The sequence below is a fragment of the Tenrec ecaudatus genome, chromosome 12, assembly GCF_050624435.1.
Source record: "Tenrec ecaudatus isolate mTenEca1 chromosome 12, mTenEca1.hap1, whole genome shotgun sequence".
NCBI lineage: Eukaryota > Metazoa > Chordata > Mammalia > Afrosoricida > Tenrecidae > Tenrec > Tenrec ecaudatus.
In genome coordinates this window covers 29,128,675-29,144,293 of record NC_134541.1, presented here as the reverse complement: position 1 = coordinate 29,144,293, position 15,619 = coordinate 29,128,675, and the positions used below count along the sequence as shown (strand labels likewise).

The 15,619-nt window shown below is 53.4% G+C and overlaps 1 protein-coding gene across 2 annotated transcripts in view; it reads right to left on the bottom strand.

Moving 5' to 3' along the window:
* SNTA1 (syntrophin alpha 1) overlaps positions 1-14,704 on the bottom strand; it is a 33,747-nt gene extending 19,043 nt beyond the window's left edge. Inside the window, exons 1-2 of one of the 2 annotated variants that reach the window (XM_075563781.1) lie at positions 14,274-14,704; positions 10,567-10,752 (exon numbers count right to left, since the gene is read on the bottom strand). In XM_075563781.1, the coding sequence (XP_075419896.1) occupies positions 10,567-10,752; positions 14,274-14,583 (496 nt within the window). In that variant the 5' untranslated portion in view covers positions 14,584-14,704. The remainder of the gene's footprint in view (positions 1-10,566; positions 10,753-14,273) is intronic. The other variant, XM_075563779.1, reaches the window with a different exon arrangement.
* Positions 14,705-15,619: the final 915 nt, after the last annotated feature.

Genomic DNA, 15,619 nt, shown 5'->3' with positions numbered 1-15,619 from the left:
TTCCTGAGTCACCTGACCAGGCAGGGTGGGGCTGTCTGGCAGGCCTGCAGCTGTGGCCTAAGAGCCGAGGACATGACTGTAGTCCTGCCGCCAACATTTCTGAGATGCCAAAGACAAGTCGAGTTTTCGGCCACATCCCTCTCCCGGCTGAGGCCCTGACCCAGAAGCCAGGGGAAACAGGGACAGGAGGACCCAAACATGGGACACCCTACCTGTCTGCCAGGGGACCCAACTCCCAGGGACCACCAGCTCTCCCAAGGAGGGAAACACAAGCCTGGCTCTGACCACAAGAGCACAAGAGGCCAGCAATAGACAACACTAGAAACACAGGTACTGCGATGCAGCAGTCCGTTCACCTGGTTCGGGGCGGGGAGGTACATCTGCGTGAGAGAAGGGGACCCATCTGACTTGGCTCGGCCTCATCTCCCGCACTTAGCCCAATGCTCCCTAAGTGTTTGTGACGGAATGTCCTGGCAGCGATTCTTGGCTGAAGGCAAGCCTGTCCTCTAGGATCAAGCTGTTCCCAGTCTGCTCAGGGTGTGGGCACATACCTCTGCCTGAAGTCTCGGGATCCAAACACATTCGCTCACCAGTCAATGGCCTTGAGCAGGAACCTGTTGTTCCTGACGGCACCCCCACCGTCTAGATTCCAAAACCAAACCAAGCCCACTGCCATCAAGTGAATTCCAACTCACAGCAACCCTACAGGACAGAGTAGAACTGTCCCCATGGGTTTCCAAGATTGTAACTCTTTACGGGAGCAGACAGCCTCATCTTTCTCCCCAGGAGCAGCCAGTGGGTTCAAACTGCTGACCTTGCAGTTAGGAGCTCAATGCTAACCCTCTATACTGCCGGTGGCACCAGCACCACCAGTACCACCATCACCGGGGTCCCATACAGAATGAGTGCCTGAGATCAGCAAATTAAAAGCAGTTTAAGCAAATTAATCTTAAAGGCTTGAGGCTCCTCCACCTGGAAAGAGAATATGGCCTGTGGGGTCTAGAGGGATGCCTCTGCTGTGCGACTGGACCTCTGCGAAGCCTCTCTGTCCTCATCTCGAAAATGGGATTCCAGGGACACCTGCCTCGCAGGCTTTTACAAGAGCCAATACTACAGCTGAGGTGCCTTCCTGCGCGGCACCTGCTTGCTCGCAGAGGAACAAGGGGATGGCCACAGGGTGCAGTGGTTGAGAGGCACAAGGATCTAAGTCCAGGTCCCACGTCCCTTGCTATTTGGCCTGGGCAAGTCCTAAGGTCTCTCTGAGCTTCCATTTCCACCCTAGGCACCGATCCGGCACCTCCAAGCAAAGCACCACGGGGATTCAAGCCCCGGCTGGCTGCCTGCCCACTCAGACGGTGTGGTGAAAACGTGCAATTCCAGTGAGTTCTGGAAGGGATGACCTTTCAGGTCTGGCGAATCAAGGTTGGGCTATAAACAGCACCTGGCCCCTGGCAGGGAGGGCCAGCAGAGCCTAGGCTGCAACACTGGTGGGGGGATTAACCCTCCCCTTACCACACCCTTGCAAGGGACAGAGAGCATCCCCTGCTAAGATCCTAAAGGCACATGACCAAGCTGCAGAGGAAATACGTAGAGGGGCCGGGCTCTGTTGTCAAGGAATGCTGTCTTTGATAGGGGGCACCAGCCGGGCCCCACCTCAGGGCTCCCTCCTGCAGGATGGAAAGAAGCACTGCCCTGTCCCGCCCCACACCCTTGATCAAAAAACTCAAAGGAAAAAACCATCAAACTCGCTGCCATAATTTCCAACTCATAGCGACCTTCAGGGCAGAGGAGAGCTGCCCCTGTGGGTTTCCAGGGCAGTAACTTGTCGATCAAATCATTATGCTCCACAGAGCTCTCACTGGGTGATCTTCAGATGGCAATCACCAGGCTTTTCTTCCTAGTCTGTCTTCATCGGGAAGCACCGCTGAAACCTGTTCAGGATCAGAGCAACCACGAAGTCTCCAGGGACAGACAGGTGGCGGCAGTGCATAACATGTGCTGGTCAGGGACTGAACCTGGGACTCCCACCAAGGCCTAACTGCCCCGAGTAACCATTGTTCTGGCGTCGATTCTTTCCCATAGTGACCCCATAACATAGAACATCACTGCCCCAAGCAGCTTCCAAGGCTGTGATCTTTACAGAGGGAGACGGCCTCATTTTTCTCCCACGGGGCAGCTGGTGGGTTCAAACTGCTGACCTTTCCATTAGCAGCCAAGCACTTAGCCTTCAGAGGCCCTCATTTGTGAGTAAGCTAAATAGTCCACTGCCATCAAGAGAATTCCAACTCAGAGCAACCCTGTGAAAGGTTTCTGGGGACTGTGACTCTTTATGGGAGCAGGGAGTCTCATCTTTCTCCCCAGGAGTGGCTGATTGATTTGAACTGCTGACCTTAAGGTTATCAGCTCAACACCTACCCAAACAGCACCACCAGGCACCTTCCCCTCTGGAGCAGGGGCTGGGAAGTGTAAGACGCTGGCAGAAACCATTCCGTGTGGGTCATGGCTGTATTCTTGGTGTTTAGGTCCACTCCTGGCATGCAGCACATGCTCAATACCTCTTTGTTTCATAAATCTGTGAGTCCCCAAAAATGAGATATTAAGAAGGGGACAGACAATAGAAGGCCCTGGACCGAGCGGGGGTGGGGGGTGGGGAGAATGTAGAGCAAAATTCAAACTCGTGAAAAAGACCAGACTCACTGGTCTGCTGAAGTCTGGTGGAATCCCCAAGACCACGGTCCTTTGACACCTTTCAACTCGGGCACTACACCTACTTCTGAGATCACCTTTCCGCCAAACAAGAGATGAGCCTACAGGGTGAACCAGCCATAGGAGACCAAAGGGCAGTATCCGCCTTCAGAAGGCAGGGAGAGGCAGGCGAAATGGGTGAATGGAAATGAGGGACACTGGGGTTACGGAGGAGGAGTGCTGTTACCTTGAGGGGTTGCCACGGATGTCACAAAACACGAGGGACCTCAGTCGTTGCATGGGAAACTTTTGCCCTCCCAAAACCAAACTCACTGCCGCCGTCGAGTGGATGCCAACTCATAGGGACCCTCTAGGACAGGCTAGAACTGCCCCTGTGAGTTTCTAAGCCCGTCACTCTTTACAGGAGCAGAAAGCCTGGTCTCTCCCCGGCGGAACAGCTTGCCCTTCTCAACAGCAGACCTTGCGGCTAGCAACCCCGTCGTAACCACGACACCACCAGGGCTCCTAAACTTTCACCCTAGCCACGAGAAAATATTGGGGGAGACGATACCCATGAAACACGGCCCGACTCTGACACACACGGGGTTGCCAGGAGGCAAGTCAACAAGAGAGCAACTATTCTTTTTAACAAAAATTCCGTGCCCCATGAGGACAGCCTGCCCTCGCCCCTCCTTTGTCATGCCCCTGGTAGGGTGACTTACTCTTCTTACCCATATAGAAAGAAAGAAAGAAAGAGAGAGAGAAAGAAAGAAAGAGGGAGGGAGAGAGAAAGAGAGAGAAAGAAAGAGGGAGGGAGGGAGAGAGAGAAAGAAAGAAAGAAGAAAGGAAAGAAAGAAGCAAGCAGGGGGAGCTACTGGAACTGAGTTTGAAAGAAGTCTTCGAGCTCATTATGATAAGCAAACAGGGACATTTTCTGGAAGAAAACTCTGGGACAATATCAGCCATTGTTGTATGCTCTTTGAGAGAGAAGATCGTCGTTTCCAACTCTGGCTTACTGTTTGCTTGTCTGTTTCAAAGGTCTGTATTACCTTTTTCTTTTTAATCTAGTTTATTTTTCAAACACATACATCGCCCACTTTCCAAAACTACATAGGCCAGCTTCAGCAGTGAGGCTTCGGTCAACTCGGGGGTGCTGGGGCTTAGTAATGAGAGAGGGGCATTTACTGAGCAAGACCCGTGGTGAGCAGTGGCTTGTGTCAGGCTGTGATCCAGCTCAGAATGACTGCTGTGGGGGCGAAACACAGGGCTTTCTGCCCCCATAAATGGTTAGTCTTGAAGACTCCCAACGACGGTCCTACCCTGTCCGACAGGGTCACGAGTCAGCATCAACTTGATGCCAGTGAGTTTGGTTTTTCCCTAAACATCAAAGGAGCCCTGGTTGTACAGGAGTTCAAGCAACTGACTGCTAACCAAGCAGGTGGCAGTTCAAACCCACCAGCTGCTTGATTATGCCAATGTATCCAGCTCAACGCTCACAAACACTACCTCCCCTAATCTCACCCAGTCAGTGGTCTGCACCTATTTAACAGGTGAATAAACTGCGTCTCAGAGTGGGGGGCCATAGCTCACCGTGTAATATAAATGTTTAAGGCCATCAAGGTTGGCTTCTCACAGATCTGAACTCAAGTCCCAACTCTAGTGACCCTGGGCCAAGGACTCCAGCTCTCAGCATGGCAGTTCCCACCTCTACACGGTGGGATGAACCAGGGTGCTGCTGAAGTGGTTTGTGGTAAACCAGGGCGGGCAGGAGCACAGTGCCTGGCACAGTCAGAACACCAGCGCAGCAGACACGGCCCTGGCTAGGATGGCCAGCATCAATAGCATTTTTTATGTCTCAGGCCACCAGCAACAGCCAGAGTCACACCAAACATCAAGGTCAAGGCCACACAGGCTTTTTAATCACAGTCCCAGGAACAGGCCAGACCAGAGAGAGCCAAGGGTGGCTGTGGGGAATCACATGGTACAGCATGGCACACACGCAGCCAAATAAACATTTCCTTGAGAACAAAGGTGCCAACAAGTCTTTGTGTCCAGGGGTGGACCAGTCTGGGGATCCACTCAGGCCTCTGTTCCTAGGACGAGAGTCATACAGGCACCTCTGGGGCACTGCTTCACGTGGCTCAACAGGGCCTCCCCAAAGTAGCGACATCCACTAATGACAGCCCACTCTTGACAGCAACCAAGCATTGAGGCAAATTGCACCCGGGACCCCTGGCAATGTTCATCTCCCAGGGCAGGATCTGGCACGGGGCCAGGCCCGGGCTTCAGTGTCCTGAGGACTCATTACTCACTGCCGTGAAGTCTATGCCGACTCACAGTGCCCTGTAGGATGGGGTAGAACTGGCCCCTGTGAGTTGCCAAGATTGTGACTCTTGATGGGAGTAGAAAGCCCCATCTTTCTCTTGTGGAGCTGCTGGTGGTTTTGAATTGCTGACTCTGCAGTTAGCAATGGACTAAAAACCTCAGGTGTCTTCCAAGCACAGCTTGAGCCCTGGTCCCTACTCAACCCTCAGAAAATGCGATTGCATTTCAATGAGGAGAAAGATAAGGTCATGAGGGCCATTATTCCTCAAACACCCCACAAAATCAAGGGTAGCTGGCCTCAGTGAAGCCCTGGCGACTCAAAAACAAATGCACGCAGCCCCTACCTTCCTTGTACTTCCAGTGTCTGGAGAAAGCAATCGCGACAAAGGCAACGATTGCGAGGTTGACATGGAGTGCCAGCCACGGGGGAGCTGTTATGCTACGCACCACACGGGCACTGTCTCAGCCTTAAAAAGCATATAGCTAAAGGCTATCATTAATGAAGCACCTTCGATGGCATTGGCCTGGGCCCTGGACATATTCTTTAATCTCGCTGACACCATGGGAGCAGCTTGATCGCCGGCTGAGCCGGCAGAGCCAGCTTGGTCTCTGCATCCAGACGTAGACCTTGGTTCTGTTTCGGACTCCCCCAGTGTATTAGTTGTATGGCTTGAGGGAAATTACTTACCCGTCATTTGTCCATAAATAGGGAATATCATCCTTCATATTCTGCCCTTTTTGGAGGAGCCCTGGTAGTGCTCCGGGTTGGGCATGGGCGGCTCACTGCCAGGTCCTCGGGAGATGCCAGCCTCTGGAGCCCTTTCCAGGGTCGCTGCAGGTGGGGATTGACTTGAAAGCAGGGGGCCTGGCCTTCTTTTAAACCCCTGCCTTTCCCCATGCAGTCCTGGGCTTGGGCTTCCCTGTGCCTGCATCTTTCAGAAGCCTGTCCGTTACGTGGTACGCCGACCCCCACTTTGCGCAATGCCTACAAAGGCCTTCATGCATTTGTACTGTCCATTAGGGCTATTTGGTAAAGCTGTGTAGGCAAGCTGTGGCCACAGGCTTGTCAGCCACACTTGGGACGGAGGACTAAAAGCAAAACCAGAACAACTTAAGGCCATCGAGTCGGTGTCAACTCAGAGCGACTCTCTAGGACAGGGCAGAACTGCCCCTGTGAGTTTCCGAGACTGTCACTCTTCATGAAAGCATAAAGCCTCATCTTCCTCCAGGGGAGCGGCTGGTGGATTCAAACTGCTGACTTTGCAGATAGCAGCCCGACGCGTAGCCACTATGCCAGCAGGGCTCCTGGACGGAAGTTAGGGAGTCATTTTCTTCCTGGCTGCGCGCTTCCGTCCTCTCCCAGGCCTGGTCTCCAAGGGCCCTGGTTGGCCCTGGCTCTAAGTCTGCCCACACAATGGGCTTCTCTGAGCAGCAGACAGAGGCAGGCTGGCTGCCAGATGGGGTCCAGACTCCCTTCACAGATACAGACACTGTGGCTGGGAACAGACTGGGACATTTGTGTAAGCTCCTGACCAGCAGAAGAAAGCTAAAGGAGGCAGCCCGGGGTTTTGGAGGCCAGCAAAGTGGGGCACGGGCTGGCACCCAGAGTGTGTTGGTAACACCTGTTCTTCCGGACGTTAACAGGGAACTCTGTACCCCCCCAAGCCCAGGACCTGGAAAATATATACCCAGCTGCCCTGCCAAACTCCCATCCAAGGACAGGCCACCCTTCTTTGGCCCCTGGGAGGTGTCCTCAGCAGTAGGGCTGGGGGAGGGAAAGTTCTGAACAATGTGGCCAGTGATTCAGCACCCCCTGCCCTGGGAAGTGGAACCGAGGCCCACAGAGAGTCCCAAGAGGCCAGGATCCAGGGTGGGGCAGCTGCCAGGCCCTGACCTTTTCCACAAAGTATTCAAGGACTCAAGAGTAGCCACAAGGCAACATCCCCATTCCCTCTGCCCCCGCCCATTCTCCAGGCTCCTCAGCTCCGCCCTGAAATTCAGCATTCCTTGGCTGCCAGCAACCCCCCCAACACACACACCTCCTGTACCACCCTGGGGGGAAACACCTCCCTTCACCTGCGGGATCACAGGGCAGCTCAAGAGAGAGACTTCAGCTAAGAAAATGCAGAGAGGAGAACAAGAAGGCCACAACCTCTGCCCTTTCCTGGCCCCAGACTCCTCTGGCCAGTGCTCCAATCACTGTGCTTCTCCCGCCCCAGACCAGGCTGGGGCTATTAATACACCCCTACCACCACCCTGTCACCCCGGCTTAAAATCCTTTCATGGCCACCCTTTTTCTTCCAGAGAATGTCCAACTCATTTAGCCCGGCATTCCAGACCCTCCGGCTCTGCGGCCTGGAAAGCCTCCCTTTTCCCCCAGTTTCCTTCCTCATGGCTGAGACTGGCATCCGGCAGAATTCCTTCCTAAACAGTGCCCCTGGCTAGTCAGTTCCTCTCACCCTCTGCTTAGAATGTCCTTGCTCCAGCCCATACCCACATCTGCTTGGTGTTCGGGGAATACGTGCCAGCACCACCCCCTCTAGAAAGGCTTTCCTGACCAGACTGAAGCGACCACTGCCTCCTCTGACCCAGGGGCAGGCGCCGTGGTGGTCTGCTAGGTTTGCTCGGCTGTCTCCCCCACTAGGCTGGGACCACTGGGGGAGCCGAATAGAAGGAATGGGAGATGGAATTACAAGGACTCTCACTCGAGTGATTGGTAACCAGGAAAGATCTAGAACAACTATCAGCCAATAGAGTTGACCATGTAAATGAAACGGACAGAGTCCGTGGAAGACACAAACTCTCACAGCTCAGTCAAGAAGTAGAGGAGCCGAATAACCCTATTAAAGACATTACTATTGTGATTTAGAACCTTCCTATAAAGGGTGCATCCCTGGAGGCTGCTACCAAACATGTGAGGATGAGACAGAATCAATTCTAAATCAACGGAGAGGGAAAGCACGAAGGCCACTGACCTCTCCTCTGGGCAGGGTTCACCAACGAGAGCCCTTCCCTGGAGAAGAGCCTCAGAGAACATCAGAGCTGGAGGCCCTCAGTCCTGAAACTATACAGGTTGCCTCCCTTCCCTACTGGGTCCATGGTAGACATTATTAATCAGTCGTCTCCTTTCTGTTGATCCCAGATCAACCTCTCCCAATCCTTCTACATCTGGAACTCTCCGTAGCAACCAGTGGCGCGAACGTCCAGAAGGAACGCTACCAGTCATCTCCGATCTAGCCTAACACTAATGGAAAGGGAAACTGAGGCTCGAAGAAGGCAGATGCATAATACAGAGATGTATTATAGAACAGACGGGCTCTTAGGAACTGATTGTTATGTCTTTTAAAGTTTGTGCAGAAGACAGCGTTTATATGGCAGCTCCCCCACAAGACAATGAGCGCCTTCAGAAGATCCCTGTCCGCTGTAGCTTGCGACCCCATTGATTGCTCTGTATGCCAGCTATGGAGCCAGTGTCCATAAAAGGATCTCGGCTCAGTGAGGGATGAAGGGCGTGTGTGCGAGGAGGGCAGGCTTGGATATTAGATAAAAAGCCAAGAGATGTTTCAAGGGCCTCCTATTCAGAGATGTTCTTTTCATAAACTGATAGACCCTTTGAGAAGCCATCTAGAACACTGGCAATCTAAAGATGGGAAGAGGGGCTCATGGGGGGACTCACTGTGAGCTGGAAATGTATCTGCAGTAGAACTGTTACCATCTCTAAACTACACTTTCAAGTGCAAAGTTAGAAAGAGCTTTGCAAATCAACTAAAGTCTGAACTTGCACTGAGTATCAACTGTTTCAAACTGCATTGCTGGTTACCAATAACTGGTTATAAATGCCCAAGTAATGAGGCGTTCTTGGGCAGGAAAATAAGCTTCCTATACTGCCTATCGGAGCCCTGGCAGCACAATGGTTAAGAATGTGGCTGTTAACCGAAAGCTCGGTGGTTCGAGCCTAGCTGCTCTGTAGGCCAAAGACATGGCATTTGCATCCACAAAGTATCCACAAAGATTAAAGCCTTGGAAATCCTGTGGGGGCTGTTCACTCGGTGCTACAGAGTCTCTGAGTCAGAACTGACTGGATAACAATGGGTTTAGTTTTTCTTTAACATGCATACCATTTAGATGTGATTTTGTCATGAACACTGCTTTTAAAATATGTTTGATATACTTAAGCTTCTAGGGACTACCCCTTAGAGTCAACCTTTTATTTATTTATTTTGTAAGTATAAATAGAAAATGCATTTCTGCCCTTTAATAATAGAGAAACAAACTAACTCAAAACCGGGAGGAAAGGGAGCTCTGGGCAAGAGTGCAGATCCAACTACTACAAGGCACATGGAGAGGAGGGTTGGGGCGCCCGTCAGCCTGGCCTTGGGGCCACCCAGGGATCTGCAGCCTGTTTGCCTCTGTGGCGTCCTGGAGAGCCTTTTTAGGGAAACCAAGGCGACCTCGCAGAATCTGTGCCTCGAACTCAGCTCAGCAGCTTGGCTGGCCACAGCCTTCCCTATCCGCCCCCGCCACCTTCCTGGGCCTGTTCTGGGACAGGAGCCCAAGACACATTCCTCAGGCCCCCACGAGCCTCTGAAACTGCCGGGGTGGAGTAAGGAAAAGGCTGAGCAAAGCAGAAAGCTCCTAAGGGAGATAGGGGACACTCCCAGCAGGAGGCCTATAACAACCCACGGGGAAACTGAGCAAAGCAGAAAGCTCCTAAGGGAGATAGGGGACACTCCCAGCAGGAGGCCTATAACAACCCACGGGGAAACTGAGCAAAGCAGAAAGCTCCTAAGGGAGATAGGGGACACTCCCAGCAGGAGGCCTATAACAACCCACGGGGAAACTGAGGCCCAGAGAAAACAAGGGTCTCACCCCAAGGCAACGGCCACCCTGAGGGGACAATAAAGAATGGTGGTGATGACTGTACAACTCTTCTCCATGTGACTGAATCACTGAATTGCACGATACGTAAACTATTTGCCAATAAAATGGATTTAAAACAAACGAACAAAAAAGAAACATCACAAAAGAAGAAAGAAACAGATCTACGAATGTTCCCCTCAAAACCCACTCTCTGATGCTCATTCGAAGGATCTGATGCCCTGCTACCTAAGACCACGTCCTCTCCCAAGGGAAGACAGGTCTCCAGCTGTCAGGTCCCTGGTGGTGGAAGAACTTGGGGTTGAGGCCCTTCAGCCCCTTCTGAAAAGAATGATGGCTGTTCCTCCCTGTCCTTCCATGAGTCACATGGTGGCAGTCCCCACCATGCATCTCTTGTCCTACCCAGAACCCAGCAAGGCAGGAGTGATGTCCCCAACTTACAGAGGAAACGTAGACTGGAGGAAATGAAAGGGCTTGTCCGAGGCCATACAACTAGTGTGTGGGAGAGAGGAGATGCAAACCCAGGATTCTATGACTCCTCGCCGGCTTTCCCATGGCCGTCCTATACTGTCTAACTCCAGGCAGGTCTTCCAGGCAGGTCTGCCCACCTCTCAGCCCCGCTGATGTGCAACACTCCCACCCACCACCCTGCCGAGCCTTGGGGACCCCAGTGCTTACCTTCCAGCACCACCTCCTTGCCTGTCTTCTTGAGGGCCTGAACGGCCTCATCGTGGGTGGCAGAGGACAGGTCCTCTCCATTCACAGACAGGATGGCGTCCCCGACAAAGAGGGCCTCTGTCTGGTCAGCTGCCAGTCCCTTGAAGATCTTGGAAATGAGAATGGGCATCTTATTCTCCCGGCCCCCTGCACAGACACATCAAGAGGAAGAAACTGAGGCAGACTCTCTAAAGCTTAGGAGTCACAACAAGACACAAAGTCTTTACTGAAGGCTCTTCTTGGTACCCAGACCAAAGCTGGCAACGCGGGGGCAGGAGAGAGTCAAGAGAATCTCAGGCAAGAGTCTTAGACACTAGGGACACTAATAATACAAAGTAATAAGTCATGTTCTCAATTAATAATGCCCAAAGCTGGGCCACTGATCATTTGCTTAAATGCTTTGGGGATTCGCCAATGCTAAAATAATTGATAAGGTGCTTCAATCGCTTTTTCTTAAATATTTTGTATTCTAAGCCATTTTCCTATAATAGTATAACCCGTTGATAACACAACCCCCAAACCTGGAATTCAGACAGAAGTCAGCACTTCTTATTGCCCCCAAAGGGCCTCTTTAGCAATCAGAAAGCATTTTGATCCCAGGCCCAGGTTGAAAACCAATGCCGTATAATGTAGACACTTCAAAAGCCTATCTGAATTGCATCTCTGGTGCAAAAGAAGCCAATCCATTTTACTGAATTGCTTTATTGCCAAACTCTTAAATGCTCTTTTAAAATAAGAAATAGGAATAACCGCTCACAGGAGCTCAGAGTACCAGGTGCCAGGCACTGTGCTGAATGCTTTGAATGTCAATCTCATCGTCTCCTCGAAGCAGTCCTACCACACCAGACCCAAATCCTCCATCATCATCATCATCATCATCATCATCATCATCATCATCATCATCCTTCTCCTCATCATCCTCATCATCATCCAGTTGGTGCCAACGCATAGCAACGCTATAGGACAGAGCAGAACTGCCCCGGTGGGTTTCCCAGATTATAAATCTTTACAGAAGCAGAAAACCTCATTTTTTTCCTCCCAAGGAATGGCCAGTGGGTTTGAACTGCTGACTTTGTAATTGGTAGCCCAAGCAGTAACTTCCTGTGCTACTGGGGCTCCTCTCTGATCACACAGCCCCCTCAGTTTCCTGGTGGGAGAGTTGAAGTGTAGGAAGGGATCCTTTGCCTGAGGGCAGCCAGTTAGCAAGTACCAGAGGCAAGATTTTAATTCAGATCTCTCAGCTCTAAAATCAACACTTTTTACATTTCTTTTAGGATTTCAACTTACTGGGGGTTTTTTGTTTGTTTTGGTGGTTTTTTTAAAATCTTTTATTAGGGGCTCAAAATCTTCACCCTATGGTAGACTGATGCTGGGTCCTCACACATCACGGTACTCCTGGTCCATCCCCAGAATTTTAAAGATAAGGAACAAGTGGCCCAAAGGAAAAAAAAAACCCCAAAGCCACTGTCATTGAGTCCATTCCAATCCATAGGGACCCTCTAGCCCAGTGATTCTCAACCTATGGGTTGCAACCCCTTTGGAGGTGGAAAGACCCTTTCACAGGGGTCACCTGATTCATAACAGTAGGAAAATGACAGTGATGGCGTAGCAACAAATATAATTTTATGGTTGGGGTCACCACCACATGAGGAACTGTATGAAAGGGTCACAGCATTAGGAAGGCTGAGAACCACTGCTCTAGGAGAACTATTGGTTAAGGTGTCTGAGGCTGTAAACTAACAGAAGCAAACAGTCACTGCTCCCTCCTAAGGAACAGCTGGTGGGTTTGAACGGTCCACCTGGCAGTTAGCAGCCCAGCACCTAATAACCCACTGTGCTACCAGAGTCTTACTCCATGATCACATCGCAGGGTGGTGGCAGAACTAGAATCCTTCTCCAAGAGTTTATTCATCCAAGTGCACAGAAATTGAGGCCAGGAGAGGAAGGGGTGTCAGTCTGTCTCTGCCCTCTCCCATGTGAAACTACAGATTTTAGTTCAGTCGAAGTCAAGATCATGCCTGGATGCCTGTAGCTGGGCTGATCCTAGAAGGATGGTCACCATGACAACAGGAGCCCCATCTCCATCCACAGGACTCTGATGAAGGTTGTAAAAACCCTAAGGCTCCTAAAAGTACCCTCACACCCATGTGGAAGCAAGCAGGGGCTGGAGAATAACAATGTGTGCCCTTGGAATGTCCCTGTCCCTCTCGTCATACAGATGGAACTCTGTATGAACTCCTGAGTTCCTTCCTGCCCAAAGACTCCGACTGGCCCAGGTGCCTTATCGCCCAGGTTGCTGTGGTTTGGAGACAAGAGCGGCGCCTGTCTCTGGCTTTCCCACAGCCCTCTTTTAGACACCCTGGGTTTGGCTACCTTCCACTGGGATGAGCCAACACCCTGGGGGGGGGGGGGGTATTCTCTAAGGGAGGCAGTAGACTGAGCACTGAGGGTCAAATTAGAGATAGCACTCACAGGCTGTGTGACCTTGGGCTAATCACTTCACCTTCCTGAGTCTCAGGTTTCCTCCCCTGCAAAATGGGGGCTACACCTCCTCCCTTCCACCACTCCAGTGTGGTGATAAAATGAATCCTAAGCCTATAGCATGGGGTATGGGACACAGCTCCATTCTCAGACCCACACCCAGGATGGAGGGTCCAGTTGGCACCAGTGAGCATGGGGGGCTGAGACCCTACAAAGTAGGCAAGCAGGAACAGTTTGTACAGCAGCTGGAGGTGTGCAGGGGCTTCAACCACTTCGCTTTGGGAGTCTCTCCGGGCCTCCATTTTTCCTCTCATCTACCCAAGCTAGTGCTACCATGTGCTGGCAGGGTGAACGCCTCAGACGCCTGGTCTCCCAGAAACATCACACCTCTATTACTATCCTCGCCACTCACACAGCTAAGGAAATGGAGGTCCAAAGACAGAGAGGGACCTGTTCAAGTCCACATAGCTGGTTCTGGACTCACATCGAATCTGGCTGAGCCCTAGAAAAGGCTGTTTTGTCCTGGAGGCTGGGAGCTCAGAGAGCAGTGAGAACTCCACTCCCAGTCTGCTCCTCTTAGTCCTGGGCTAGGTGGCAAGGGTCAGGTCAGGAGACTCAGGCCAGCTGTCAGGGCTCCCTGCCCAGGTACACAGCCTCCCCCGGGCTTCAGATTTCTAGGTCCATCCATTCTGGCTCCCTGTCGTTGACTCAAGCCTGTGCCTCCACCCATGACCATGCTCCACCCTGTCCTTCCCAGACCCCATGCCCTGGCCTTCTCAGGGACCTGTCCCTCCCTGTGCCTGTAGTGTCCCTGGCCTTCTCCGCCCTCTCCTTTCCAGGGGTCCCTCTTGTCCTTGGTACCCATGCTATTTGCCCACCCACTCCCCCGAGGGTCCTTGGCTATGCCTCCACATAGAACCCACACCCACCAGTCCCTGGGTGCCCCAGTCCTCTCTGACACCCGGAAACCTTCCGTCCTGGACGTCCCCTGCACTGTCAGGGACTCTAAGTCACGACCTTGGTGCTCCCCATACCCCCCCGACCCCTCTGTCCCCTCAGAGTCCCCATTCTCCCAGACACAAGGCCTCCACTGCCCGTCCTCAGGACGCCACCGCCGCCAGCTCTCGCGCCTCCGGCGGCGCCCAGGACGACCCCAAAGCCCTGCGCCCTCGTCCCGCCGCGCCCACCTTTGATGCTGATCCCCAGCCCACCGGCGTCGGCCTTGCGCACGGTCACGCGGCGCCGCTGGAGCAGCAGCGCCTCGGGCGGCTGCGGGGACGCCAAGCCCGGCTCGGCAGCGCCGTTCAGCTGCGCGGGCTCGGGCTCCCGGGCGCCGCCGGGCTCGGGGCCGGGCTCGCCGTCGGCGGGACTCACGGTCAGCGCGTCCTCCGCCAGGCTGAGCAGCACCCGCTGCCACCGCTCGCCGCCAGCTCCCGAGCCCGCCCCGGCGCGCAGCTCCAGCAGCCCGGTGCGCGGGGCGCGCCTGCCCGCCGCCATCTTCGCCTCCCCGGCCCCCGGCCGCCGCGCTCGCCCGTCCCCGCCGTGCCGGCCCGCTGCGACCGAGCGCCCAGGCACAGGGCAGCGGGGGCCCGCCCGGGCCAGCCGCCACCCTCCGCCCGGCCGCCAGGGGAGGAGCCTCGTGGGGCGGGGCCGCGGGGCGTGGTTAGCGGTGGGCGGGTCCTCCGGTAGGGGCGGGGCCAGGACCCGATGGGTACCGTGTGGGGCCGGTCCCGCAAGTGAAGCGGGGAGCATAGGTGCGCATGCTTCGGTGGGTTTCTCCAGGCGGGATCCAGCTCCTGTCAGAGTAGAGGAGCGGGGAGGGGGCCCTAGGTTCCAGGGGACCTGAGCGTCGTGGAGGGTCGCTCACTGGGGTGGGGGTGGGGGGATGCACAAGAACGGGGAGCAGAGAATCCTGGTTCCGAGGGTGAGGTTTTGGACGTACGTGCGTCGAGGTGAGGCTACGTAGGGGCCAGTACAGGCCTTGATTTTAAGAAGTAGACACCTAGTCGTGAGGGCCTGCACCCAGGGACTTTGTGGGTCAGGGATGCCACGGGGCGTTTTTCACGTTTTTCACAGAGTGAGTGCCTCTGGCCTCCAGGGTGCTATTTATCTCCCTGACGCCTCCAAATGAGGTAGGTCCTCAAGCTGCGACCAGATTGACAGCTGGACTCCACCCCTGCACAAGTTGACATGATTATGTAACTGCCACAGATAACAAGAAAGCAGCAGCCCAGCCCAGCCCAACTCAAGTCCGTAAGTCCCTCTTCAGACTCAAGCAGCCACATGCAATGCTGCAGAATACCGGAAGATCACAGAAGGTGTGTTCAAAGTCAGTGAGCACTGTTAGTGAAAACAGACCTCTATTGTAAGTTAGATCCGGCTTCCAAGCCTGTATCCATTCCATTCTAGCCCTCCTTTCTGCATCCCACATAGCAGCAAGGAAGGTAACATTCATTCATTCGACAAATAGTTAGCGAACATCCACCATGCGTGTGTCAGGCATTGTACCAAGTTGCAAACAAGGCAGATGAGT